This window comes from Cherax quadricarinatus, chromosome 98 (genome assembly GCF_038502225.1).
Source record: "Cherax quadricarinatus isolate ZL_2023a chromosome 98, ASM3850222v1, whole genome shotgun sequence".
Lineage (NCBI taxonomy): Eukaryota > Metazoa > Arthropoda > Malacostraca > Decapoda > Parastacidae > Cherax > Cherax quadricarinatus.
This window is the reverse complement of record NC_091389.1, coordinates 5,088,272-5,101,953: the sequence shown is the minus strand read 5'-3', so window position 1 is coordinate 5,101,953 and position 13,682 is coordinate 5,088,272. Positions and strand designations below refer to the sequence as shown.

The following is a 13,682-nucleotide window of genomic DNA, read 5'->3' as shown; positions in this document are numbered from 1 at the left end:
AACATTTCGACACGTTTCCTTACACCTGTTGTCCTGTTCACCTAGCAGCAAATAGGTACCTGGGTGTTAGTGGACTGGTGTGGGTGGCATCCTGGGGGACAAGATTAAGGACCACAATGGAAATAAGTTAGACAGTCCTCGATGACGCACTGACTTTCTTGGGTTATCCTGGGTGGCTAACCCTCCGGGGTTAAAAATCCCAACGAAATCTTCTCTTATCATTAACAACTGAACCAGCATGCTTGTTCAGTTGTTAACGACGTCTCGTGAACTCATGCTGAGATATATTAATCAAGTTATGCCCTTCAATGTGACTTTTAATAATGTCAGCTATAATTGATTTTAAATAATTTGCCTACTGTTGACGTCAGGATTATTGGACGGTAATTTTATGGAATCAAATTATACCATGAGCTGCCAATCTTCTTAAGAGTCTCTTGTGAGGTAAGATAAGATAAGATAAGATTTCGTTCGGATTTTTAACCCCGGAGGGTTAGCCACCCAGGATAACCCAAGAAAGTCAGTGCGTCATCGAGGACTGTCTAACTTATTTCCATTGTGGTCCTTAATCTTGTCCCCCAGGATGCCACCCACACCAGTCGACTAACACCCAGGTACCTATTTGCTGCTAGGTGAACAGGACAACAGGTGTAAGGAAACGTGTCGAAATTTTTCCACCCGCCGGGAATCGAACCCGGGCCCTCCGTGTGTGAAGCGGGAGCTTTAGCCACCAGGCCACCGGGCCACCCCAAGAGTCTCTTGTGAGGTACTCTATCGAAGGCTTTACTAAAATCCAAATAAACAATATCATATTCCTTATCACTGTCAACTGCCTCAAATGTTCTATTGAAGAACGTCAGTACATTTGTCAGGCAGGAACGACCTCTCGTGAACCCATGCTGAGATTCATTACTCAAATTAACATAAGAACATAAGAAAGGAGGAACACTGCAGGAGGCCTGTTGGCCCATACTAGGCAGGTCCTTTACAATTCATCCCACTAACAAAACATTTGCCCAACCCAATTTTCAATGCCACCCAAGAAATAAGCTCTGATGTGAAAGTCCCACTCAAATCCAACCCCTCCCACTCATGTACTTATCCAACCTAATTATACTAACCAAGGTGACTTTTAATAACATCAGCTATAATTGATTCTAATACTTTAACTACTATAGACGTCAGGTTATTGGACGGTAATTTGATGGAATCAAATTATCCCCTGATTTAAATATTGGAATTACATTAGTCATCTTCCACATCTCTGGAACAACACCATCCTAACTGGAGTTGATGTGAAGAGCACTGTAGTCGTGTAGATTCTGGAGCACAGGCAAGAAGTCTGGTGCTTATATACTGGCGTCAGGTGGAAAGGGACGGGTAGTAGACGAAGGCATAGTCACTGGTAGGCGGGATTACCCAGTGGAAGTAGGTCCTACCCAAGAGACGGGTTAGTAACAATGAAGAAGGTTGTGGAGATGTCCTCAGAACCAAGATTCCATAATGTTGCAGCGTCTTCACGACTACGGTGATCCTCAGACCAACTCCAAACCTGAGGGACCGATTACCTCATCTTCTGTATACAGTTCTACTGTCTTCAAACTATGTCCTAGAATTTGTATTGACAAATCCACTGGATGTCGGTATTGTATGCCATGCATGTATACAGTAAATAATAGTTAAATAATAGTATTTGATACTAGGATTTCAATTGTAGATATATACAAGACTACGAGGCGCTACACAGGTTCTGTGTCCACTGTTCTCCAGAGATAAGACACTTGTACCATCTATTTTTTTTCAGCTTCCAAGGACAACCTACCATGTTGAATATGGTGATGCAGAACAAGTTGATCAACGAGGCTGTGATGGAGGAAAACACGGCAGGATCGGGAGAATTAGGAGTTCTGTGACGGAAGATTGGGGCGGCGGACACTGACATGCGATACACGATCACCCCAGCCATAGCCGCTACACCCATCGTTATCTGCAAAGTTAAGATTTCTTGGATTTGTAGCCCTGACGAGGGTTATCCACCCAGGATAACCCAGAGTAGGTAGTGTTATCCGCCCAAGATTACCCGGGGTAGAGAATGTTATCCAGCCAGGATAACCCAGAGTAGGTAGTGTTATCCGCCCAAGATTACCCGGGGTAGAGAATGTTATCCAGCCAGGATAACCCAACAAAGTCAGTGTGTCATCTAGGACTGTCTGTCTTATTTCCCCCAGGATGCCACCCACACCAGTTCATTAACACCCAGGTACCTACTTACTGCTAGGTGAACAGGGAGAGAAGGTGTAAAGTGACTAACATGCGGGTAGAACATAAGAACATAAGAACATAAGAATGTAGGAACACTGCAGAAGGCCTACTGGCCCATACGAGGCAGGTCCTTATCAAAACGACATCTACCTAAAGCTAGATGTCGTTTTGATAAGGACCTGCCTCGTATGGGCCAGTAGGCCTTCTGCAGTGTTCCTACATTCTTATGTTCTTATGTTCTTATGTTCTACCCGCATGTTAGTCACTTACTGCTACGTGAATAGAGACAACAGGTGTAAGGTGACTAACACCCAGGTACCTATTTACTGCTAGGTGAAGAGTCAGCAGATATAAGGTGACTAACACCCAGGTACCTACTTACTGCTAGGTGAACAGGGACAGCAGGTATAAGGAAAGACGCCCAACGTTTTCACCTGTGTTAGGTAAGACACATATGCAACAGTTAGGTATCTTTATTTCGAAACGTTTCGCCTACACAGTAGGCTTCTTCAGTCGAGTACAGAAAAGTTGATAGAAGCAGAAGATACTTGAAGACGATGTAATCAGTCCATCACCCTTAAAGTTTTGAGGTGGTCAGTCCCTCAGTCTGGAGAAGAGCATTGTTCCGTTGTCTGAAACAATATTGTTTCAGACAACGGAACAATGCTCTTCTCCAGACTGAGGGACTGACCACCTCAAAACTTTAAGGGTGATGGACTGATTACATCGTCTTCAAGTATCTTCTGCTTCTATCAACTTTTCTGTACTCGACTGAAGAAGCCTACTGTGTAGGCGAAACGTTTCGAAATAAAGATACCTAACTGTTGCATATGTGTCTTACCTAACAATCTGTCGGTATTTTATACCATTTTAATGTTCGTTTTCACCTGTGCCGGGGATTGAACCCCAGACACTCAGTGTGTGAGGCGAGAGCGTGCCAACCAAGCCAAAGGACAATCCACTGTATGAAAGTTAAGACACATGTGCAACATCTGGATATCTTTATTGTAGTAGACGTTTCGCCATCCAGTGGCTTTATCAATACAGATTCTAGGACATAATAGGAAGACAGTAGAACTATATACAAAAGATGAGGTAATCAGTCCCTCGGCCTTGGAGTTAGTGTTCACAGCATCGTGGTGGAGGAGAGTCTGGAGCAAAGGCAAGAAGACTGGCGCTTTTTATAGGCGTCAGTGAATGGGACGGGCAGCAGACGAGGGCGGTCACTGGTAGGCGGGATTCCCCAGTGGAAGTGGGTCCTTCCCAAAGAGATGGGTTAGTTGCAGCAGCCGTGAAGAAGGTCTTGTAGATGTCCTCACGGCTGCTGCAACTAACCCATCTCTTTGGGAAGGACCCACTTCCACTGGGGAATCCCGCCTACCAGTGACCGCCCTCGTCTGCTGCCCGTCCCATTCACTGACGCCTATAAAAAGCGCCAGTCTTCTTGCCTTTGCTCCAGACTCTCCTCCACCACGATGCTGTGAACACTAACTCCAAGGCCGAGGGACTGATTACCTCATCTTTTGTATATAGTTCTACTGTCTTCCTATTATGTCCTAGAATCTGTATTGATAAAGCCACTGGATGGCGAAACGTCTACTACAATAAAGATATCCAGATGTTGCACATGTGTCTTAACTTTCATATTGTCGGTATTTTATACCTTTCTTGCACAATCCACTGTATGGCCCAGTAGGCCTGCCGCAGTGCTCCTCATGTTCTTACAATCAGAGGAAAGCACTAAACCATAAGTGCCTCAACCCAGGAATAGAAAACAGTTTATGTGAAAAATATCATAGACGTAGAAAGATGTGGAAGAAGACACTTGGGTATAGATCAGGACATATATTAGAGAAAACTGTCTTTTCCAGAGTCTGTTTACTGACAGATGGCTCATGGCTAAAGTGGTAGGTTGTTCGGCTCATATACGAAGGCTGTGGAATCGATTCAGGTGCCTTGTGGCCCTATGGCTAAAGCTCTCTCTTAACATGGTGAGTGAATTCGATTCGGTATAATCGCCCGGTCTTGGCTCCCTCTCTTAGGAGTGTCTGAGACCTATGTCTACTATGGGGGGAGGTACAGGTACCTCCTCATCTTCTATGTCTGCCATGGGAGGAGGTACAAGTACCCCCTCATCTTCTATGTCTGCCATGGGAGGAGGTACAAGTACCTCCTCATCTTCTATGTCTGCCATGGGAGGAGGTACAAGTACCTCCTCATCTTCTGGGACCAACTGTCCCCAGGCCTAGCCACATTACCCGCCCTCACGGGGCTCGGAGGGAGAAGCTAGGTACCTTGGGCTGCCACAAACCCCACCCACACAGGGCTCGAAGGCACATCATTAACAACATAACTACTGCTAACTAAACCAACAATAACAATGGAATCACCACTGACAGCAAGATTACGCCACTTAAACCATCACCACTAACCAGTAGGAGAACAGTGGAGACGCTAAGGACAATCCTAGGGAACCTCATCCTGCAGAAGGGTGGATAAGGCTCGGGGTAGCCAGTGACTGCGTTGGGACGAGTTCCTACGTCCTTTAGCTTAGCTAGGTACTCGGCTCTCGGAGGCTCCTCTCTCATATTGTAGTCCGTCAGGTCCCATCGGTGGCTGATCTCTGCTGAGTATCGCTTCCATAACTTCAAGAAGATCTTGGCTGTCATGAATAATGATAATAAAAACTGTAAGTCAAGTTTTTTTAGTATTTCAAGAAGCATTAACTTCACATCATCTGCAAACAGGGACACTTCTGAGTCTATCCCTTCCATCATGTCATTCACATATACCAAGAACAGCACTGGTCTCTAGGACCGACCCCTGTGGAACCCCGCTCGTCACTGGCGCCCACTGTGATACTTCATCACGTTGTGTACACAACTTGTCAGACACTGCAACATCATGGAATCTTAATTCTGAGGACATGTACATAACCTTCACGACAACTACCACTACAACTAACCCATCTCTTTGGGAAGGACCTACTTCCACTGGGGAATCCCGCCTACCAGTGACTATGCCCTCGTCTGCTACACCTGACGTTACTATATAAGCGCCAGGATTCTTTCTTCTGCTTCAGAATCTCCACGACTATGGTGCTGTTCGCACCTACTCCTAGGTTGAGGGACTGATTACCTCATCTTCTGTACATAGTTCTACTGTCTTCAAGTTATGTCCTAGAATTTGTATTGATAAAGCCACTGGATGGCGAAACGTCTACAATAAAGATACCCAGATGTTGCACATGTGTCTTACTCTCACTTCATCACGTACCATGACTCGCTGTTGTTGCCTCCCTGTCAGGCATTCTCTGATCCATTGCAGTGCCTTTCCTGTTATACGTGTGTGTGTGTGTGTGTGTGTGTGTGTGTGTGTGTGTGTGTGTGTGTGTGTGTGTGTGTGTGTGTGTGTGTGTGTGTGTACTCACCTAATTGTACTCACCTAATTGTGGTTGCAGGGGTCGATACTCAGCTCCTGGCCCCGCCTCTTCACTGATCGCTACTGGATCCTCTCTCTCTCTGTTTCCTGAGCTTTGTCATACCTCTTCTTAAAACTATGTATGGTTCCTGCCTCCACTACTTCACTTGCTAGGCTATTCCACTTGCTGACAACTCTATGACTGAAGAAATACTTCCTAACGTCCCTGTGACTAGTCTGAGTCTTCAGCTTCCAGTTGTGACCCCTTGTCCCTGTGTCCCCTCTCTGGAACATCCTATCTCTGTCCACCTTGTCTATTCCCCGCAGTATCTTGTATGTCGTTATCATGTCTCCCCTGACCCTTCTGTCCTCCAGTGTCGTCAGTCCGATTTCCCTTAACCTTTCCTCGTACGACATTCCCTTGAGCTGTGTGTGTGTGTGTATGTGTGTGTGTGTGTGTGTGTGTGTGTGTGTGTGTGTGTGTGTGTGTGTGTGTGTGTGTGTGTGTGTGTGTGTAGGCTAACCCAGGCCTCTAACAGGAAGGAATCGAAAGCAATATTGCATTACGTTAGACTGCCAATTTAGGGGCAGTTCCCCATTGGATTTTGCACATCTCTATAACCACTCCAACCATAATTAAAACATTAATAGTAATGATAATAATAACAAACAATAATAATAATAATAATATTGACTGACCCCACAGAGACATGAAGACAGCAAAGAAGACAGTGGCAGGGTTGTCGACCAGGTAAGAGAGCTTGGCAGGGTAGCAGGCAGCTTCCAGCTTCCAGAAGTCACAGTGGTAGTCACATAGTGGACACATTGTGACGTTCTGACCAGCGTCACATATATCATTACTGAAATATTTTTATGTTTATGAGTACTTTAGGAAGATAAAGGTAGGTGTGTGCGTGTGTGTGTGTGTGTATATACTCACCTAATTGTGGTTGCAAGGGTCGAGACTCAGCTCCTGGCTCCGCCTCTTCACTGAGTGCTACTAGGTCCTCTCTCTCCCTGCTCCATGAGCTTTATCATACCTAATCTTAAAGATATGTATGGTTCCTGCCTCCACTACCTCACTTGCTAGGCTATTCCACTACCTGACAGCTCTATAACTGAAGAAATACTTCCTAACATCCCTTTGACTCATCTGAGTCTTCAACTTCCAATTGTGTCCCCTTGTTTCTGTGTCCCATCTCTGGAACATCCTGTCTCTGTCCACCTTGTCTATTCCCCTGACCTTCCTGTCCTCCAGTGTCGTCAGGCTTATTTCCCTTAATCTTTCTTCATAGAACAATCCCCTTAGCTCTGGAACTAATCTTGTTGCAAACCTTTGCACTTTCTCTAATTTCTAGACGTGGTTGATCAAGTGTGGGTTCCAAACAGGTGCTGCGTACTCCAGTATGGGCCTGATGTATACGGTGTACAGTGTCTTGAACGATTCCTTATTAAGGTATCGGAACTCTATTCTCGGGTTTGCCAGGCGCCTGTATGCTGCAGCAGTTATCTGGAAGACCATAAGAATGGAAATACCCTCATTTGAATCCTACCTATCACCTCCCTAGTGAGGTAGATAAGACACATAGGCAACATTTAGGCAACTTTATTCCGAAACGTTTCGTCTACACGGTAGGCTTCTTCAGTCGAGTAGAGAAAGTAGGCGGGAGCAGTAGAGATGTGAAGACTGACAACCTCAAATCTACGACTTTAAGGGTGATGGACTGATTACATCGTCTCCACATCTCTACTGTTCCTGCCTACTTTCTGTACTCGACTGAAGAAGCCTACTGTGTAGGCGAAACGTTTCGGAATAAAGTTGCCTAAATGTTTCCTATGTGTCTTATCTACCAACCTGTCGGTATTGTATACCATTTGATAATCACCTCCCTAGTGAGAGGGGAAACATTAGCAACGTACCACACGTTACTATACAGGACATTGACAACGATAACCCTCTGCACCAATAGCAAATAACGCGGCCTTATCCCCTGCATTCTATTTACCACACTGTTCTACACTCTCTCCACATTGACCACCCTCGCCACATCTCGAACCCTCCATATACACTATCCCCAAAATCTTTGAATATCAATCCACATTTATTACTACAGATCAACCTCTTACCTCATGGCTAACCCACTCACCCAACCCCATTACCTTTGATTTACCCACATTTACTGTCATACCTGTCGCCCTACCATACATCTCAACGACCCCTTCCAGCACGTCCAGCCTCGTATATTCGTTAACCAATAACGACGTGTCGTCACTTATCCAACAATCTTCAGGTAAATCCTACCACCCCTACCCACGACGATACCAGATATCCTTCCACCACCACCCTGGGCCTCTACTCTGCTCCGTGCACTTAAATGCGTCCATTTAAGTGCTCTCAACTCATTAAGTATAAATTTATCATGCTTGTGTCAGAAGCCAGACACAGGTATGGTAAGATTGTGTCATGCTTGTGTCAGAAGTCAGACACAGGTATGGTAAGATTGTGTCATGCTTGTGTCAGAAGCCAGACACAGGTATGGTAAGATTGTGTCATGCTTGTGTCAGAAGTCAGACACAGGTATGGTAAGATTGTGTCATGCTTGTGTCAGAAGCCAGACACAGGTATGGTAAGATTGTGTCATTCTTGTGTCAGAAGCCAGACACAGGTATGGTAAGATTGTGTCATGCTTGTGTCAGAAGCCAGACACAGGTATGGTAGGATTGTGGACAGTGGAGTCAGAGTGCACATGCTGTGGATTCCATCTCACATTGGTCTTCAGATGCATGATAGAACTGATAAATTAGCTAAGCTGTATGCTTTCAAAGATTACAATCTTGGTTTGTTATTTAGCAGGGGCATAACATTAGGGAGCTTAGGGACTTGTTTAGTTTAATATGTTTATTATGCACCCCATACCCATCCTGTGGGCGGTAGTCACCACATACCCATCCTGTGGGCGGTAGTCACCCCATACCCATCCTGTGGGCGGTAGTCAAAAGATTACAGAGGTACATAATTGGTCCAGGGACTGGACTCCAAAGTTTTGATAGCTGAGCAAGTTACAGAGGTAATGAACTCACAATTTACAAAGGTAATGAACTCACAATGCTTGGTACCTGGGTATGGGGTATATGCGTTGCCCACTGTGCATTTAAAAGTGGGGTGTGTTCATTTTGGTAAGTGAAGTATGCCTGTTTGTCTATCACAGTGGTTCTGAACCTTGTTAGTGGTACTGAACCTCGCAAATTTCATCCGTGCATTCACCGAACCTTCGTAGTTGGAAAAACGAAACGTGAATAGATCTGTCACCTGGATAGATCTGTCACCTGGATAGATCTGTCACCTGGATAGATCTGTCACCTGGATAGATCTGTAACCTGGATAGATCTGTCACCTGGATAGATCTGTCACCTGGATAGATCTGTCACCTGGATAGATCTGCCACCTGGATAGATCTGTCACCTGGATAGATCTGTCACCTGGATAGATCTGTCACCTGGATAGATCTGTCACCTGGATAGATCTGTAACCTGGATAGATCTGTCACCTGGATAGATCTGTCACCTGGATAGATCTGTCACCTGGATAGATCTGTCACCTGGATAGATCTGTCACCTGGATAGATCTGTCACCTGGATAGATCTGTCACCTGGATAGATCTATCACCTGGATAGATCTATCACCTGGATAGATCTGCCACCTGGATAGATCTGTCACCTGGATAGATCTGTCACCTGGATAGATCTGTCACCTGGATAGATCTGTCACCTGGATAGATCTGTCACCTGGATAGATCTGTCACCTGGATAGATCTGTCACCTGGACAGATCTGTCACCTGGACAGATCTGTCACCTGGACAGATCTGTCACCTGGACAGATCTGTCACCTGGACAGATCTGTCACCTGGACAGATCTGTAACCTGGACAGATCTGTCACCTGGATAGATCTGTCACCTGGATAGATCTGTCACCTGGATAGATCTGTCACCTGGATAGATCTGTCACCTGGATAGATCTGTCACCTGGATAGATCTGTCACCTGGATAGATCTGTCACCTGGATAGATCTATCACCTGGATAGATCTATCACCTGGATAGATCTGTAACCTGGATAGATCTGTCACCTGGATAGATCTGTCACCTGGATAGATCTGTCACCTGGATAGATCTGTCACCTGGATAGATCTGTCACCTGGATAGATCTGTCACCTGGATAGATCTGTCACCTGGATAGATCTGTCACCTGGATAGATCTGTCACCTGGATAGATCTATCACCTGGATAGATCTATCACCTGGATAGATCTATCACCTGGATAGATCTATCACCTGGATAGATCTATCACCTGGATAGATCTGTCACCTGGATAGATCTATCACCTGGATAGATCTGTAACCTGGATAGATCTGTCACCTGGATAGATCTGTCACCTGGATAGATCTGTCACCTGGATAAATCTGTCACCTGGAGAGATCTGTCATTTCAGCAGAGCCTTCAACACAGGAGGGATGTGGGTGGCATTACTGTTATGTACAAGGCCAATATTGTCAAAGTACCACACTTGGATCCACTTCGAGGGCAGTGTTAAGCAAGCTTCTATACCACAAGACGGGCAGCCAGCAGCAACTTCACTCTGGCTGTACCCTTCTCCAGAACATCACTTGATCTGAGATCATTTATCCCCAAGATGACTCGAGTATGGAACACATTCGTACAGCATTATGATGTTAACGAGATAAAGTCAGTTGATTAAATGAAAATACTGGCCCACAGATGGTCCACAGCTGGCCCACAGATGGCTCCAACTTCATCCTGTTCCCTACTTGTATGTCTCATAACAAAAATGCTTTCAAATGAGTTGATGTAGGTAACAGCTCTTAGCTTGCCAATAAAGTTAGGAATCCTTAACCTGTAAATAGCTTGTCAATAAAGCTAGGGATCCTTAACCTTGTCAAACCCTGTGTAAAAAAAAGAGCAGCTCTCATATATTCGCAACAGTCTGTTGTTGTTTTTTCGTTTTGATGTCTACCATCCTGGAAAAGTATTGCTTGCAAAGATACATTGTAACAAGCGGGGTGTATATATCAAGGGCTTGCTTAGCAATAAGAGGGTAATGCTACGATTTGGTGACACCAAAACATTGAGATCGTTGTTGTTCTGAAGAGCTGCTGTTGAACCTGACTGCTGAAGTTTAATGATTTTGTTGAGGTATTCATCACTGACACCTGGTGTCACAACACTGAACGTGAACGGCTGTCTCACCCATGCTGGATATGACACTTTGGTGAGGAAGTATCCTTCGAGAGACTTTGAGAGTTCATCTGAGTACATGGTAACTGCTGGCTTCAGTTCCCCGGGTACAGAAATGTCTTCGATTCCAGACACGTCTTCGATGTTACACAGTCGTCCAGCAGGGGAAAGCCTTCTTTTTTATTATAATAATAATATTGTTTGTAGTTTCCATAATGGTAGTTTCCTTTCAAAAGGCTTCAGGTTTTCTTTGGCTTCGATGTTGTTGACACCACCGCCCCGCATCTGTCGATTGAGATGGTTGAGAGCATCGAAGATATCGGCCATGTACGCCGAAATGAGAATGGACTCAGAATTTGCGAAGCAATCTGAGTGACAATGTTGGTGCTCTCGCAAAATTAGGGCTAATTCCACACACAAGGCAAAAACACGGGATAACCACCCAACGTTAGAATGCTACATAAGTACCTCGAATTCAGAGACTATTTCGTTATACAGCTCTTTGAAGATGCGGTGCTTCGTATCACTATTTCGCGCGTAGTTCATGCATTCCACTACAATTTTCAATACTTCTGCCAGTTCTGGAGGCAAGGATTTTGTTGCCAACGCATACCTGTGCAGAACACAGCGTAGCAATGATGTGTGGTATCGGGTTCCAGCAGCGCTCCGAAGCCAGACTTTCGTCCCAGCATGACTGGAGCTCCGTCCGAACTGCAGAAACCATATTCCACGAAAGATCGTTGTCTCTGAAGAAGTGATCCATAAGTTTCTTCACTTCGGCTGCCTTGGTTGCTCTTGTAAGAGGCTTACAAAATAAAGAAAAACTTTCTTTATCACATCGTCTCTCACATAGCACACGAATACAACAAGCTTGCTTACTGGGAACGTCGGTGGTCTCGTCGAGTTGGAGGCCGGATTTCGCTGGGCTTGAAATCAGATCTGCAGCTAATTGAGCCAAGATGTCATCACTCATGTTCTCTATTCCGCTACTGACGGTGTCATTAGAAAGAGGAACTCTGGATAACTTATCTCCAGCAGCTTTTCCCATCATGATATTTGCCATCATCAACGCTGCTGGTTTTAAGTGTTTCGCGAATGGTGTGTGGTTTGCCCAGCTTTGCCATCAGGTACACAACTTCGTACGATGCTGTGAGGATCAGTTTGTCGATGGGTACAAAGCCGAGAACAGGCAGAGTAGCCTTTTCGATAACTCTGTCTCTTCACCTTCAATTCAGCCAGCGTTGTGTTCTTGTATTTCCCATCTTCATGCACCTTTAGGAAGTGCTCCCATAGTTTTGCCAATGCTAGACTAGAATTGCTCAACTTGGCATTGCAAATCATGTATTAAGGACGCTGACTCCTATCACGTTCTGTTATATGTATTCGTCCAACCACTTTCTTGTTTTGCTCGACAGAGTATGCAGTGACTGAAAGATTAGGTAGAAAATCACAAATGGCGTACAGCCATGACAGTCACAAGTTGACTGAGTGCCCCAAATTCCCTGCAGCACAGATATCAAGGCCAAGCGATGTGGCTTGATCAGCTGCAACCAGTGATGGCTAAGCTGGGTGTGACATCACGAATCATACAAGTGGAGTGTGTGTGTGTGTGTGTGTGTGTGTGTGTGTGTGTGTGTGTGTGTGTGTGTGTGTGTCCTGTGTGGGGTTCGATCGAACCCAGGTTAAGAACCACTAAGCTAGAAAGTGGCTGGGGTTATGAGATAAATGCACACTTAATTGAGATCGCACAGTACCCAACACACATATAAACATCTAAACGTTTTTTTTGTATTACTGTCTGCAGTAATACAAACCGTAATTTTTATGTAATAAAATATAGAGTGGAACCCCACTGTTTGAACTTAATTAGTTACTAGATGGTGTTCGAACTGCGAAAAGTTCGATGTCCGAAACAGCATTTCCCAGGCAGTAATTATCAGCCTCACACACTAGACTAGAGGATGCTGAATTAACTCTTCCAAGTCTCTGAGAGTTAGGTCACTGGCAGAGATCACTTCAAAGCACTTCTGAAGTAAGACTTTTAAACAAATCAGCACGTTAGTAATCCAGAAAAAAAAACTTGATTTGACTCGGGTTTGTTAGGGTCCGGTATGTCCGAAAAACGAGGTTCCACTGAGCTAAACACAAAATCCACTAATATGCTGTGCATGAGTCATACAGCACCTACAGAATGAGAAATAATATGATCCAAGGAAGCAGAGGGTGTCTCAAACTTCTTGGAACAAGAGCACTTTTACCGCTATAAAGGCATAAAAGCTCACAGGAGCATACTCACCTGGGTTGATGGTGATGGACGGTGGCCAGAGCGTAGATGAAACACAAGACTCCGACAAGAGAAGCTGGGATTAACATGCTAGTGTAGAAGCCTAGCCAGGAGAAGTAGAGAGCCACCTTGGCTCCGAAGTATCCCTTGATGATATCCAGAGGCTGCATCTTGCCTATGTTTCTGAGTGAGGCCCAGTGTGTGTGTAGTGTTGATAGTTTTCTGGCCTGCAACACAGGTCTTGTTACTAGGGTTGCTTACTGTTTATTTTATGCCTACCTAAGTGACTATTGTGCCCCATGGCTTGGTGGCTAAAGCTCTCGCTTCACACGGCAAGGGTCTGGGTTCGATTTCCAGCGAGGATAAAACACTGGGTGTGTTTCTTTACAACCAGTTGGCCCGGTGGCCTGGTGGCTAAAGCTCCCGCTTCACACACGGAGGGCCCGGGTTCGATTCCCGGTGGG

The 13,682-nt window shown here is 45.2% G+C and overlaps 1 protein-coding gene across 1 annotated transcript in view; it reads right to left on the bottom strand.

Moving 5' to 3' along the window:
• Positions 1-13,682, bottom strand: part of LOC128702551 (anoctamin-1-like) — a 118,122-nt gene that overhangs the window by 23,986 nt on the left and 80,454 nt on the right. The window contains exons 7-10 of the mRNA XM_070105410.1: positions 13,231-13,445; positions 6,382-6,542; positions 4,695-4,924; positions 1,823-1,987 (exon numbers count right to left, since the gene is read on the bottom strand). Coding sequence (XP_069961511.1) covers positions 1,823-1,987; positions 4,695-4,924; positions 6,382-6,542; positions 13,231-13,445 — 771 coding nt within the window. The remainder of the gene's footprint in view (positions 1-1,822; positions 1,988-4,694; positions 4,925-6,381; positions 6,543-13,230; positions 13,446-13,682) is intronic.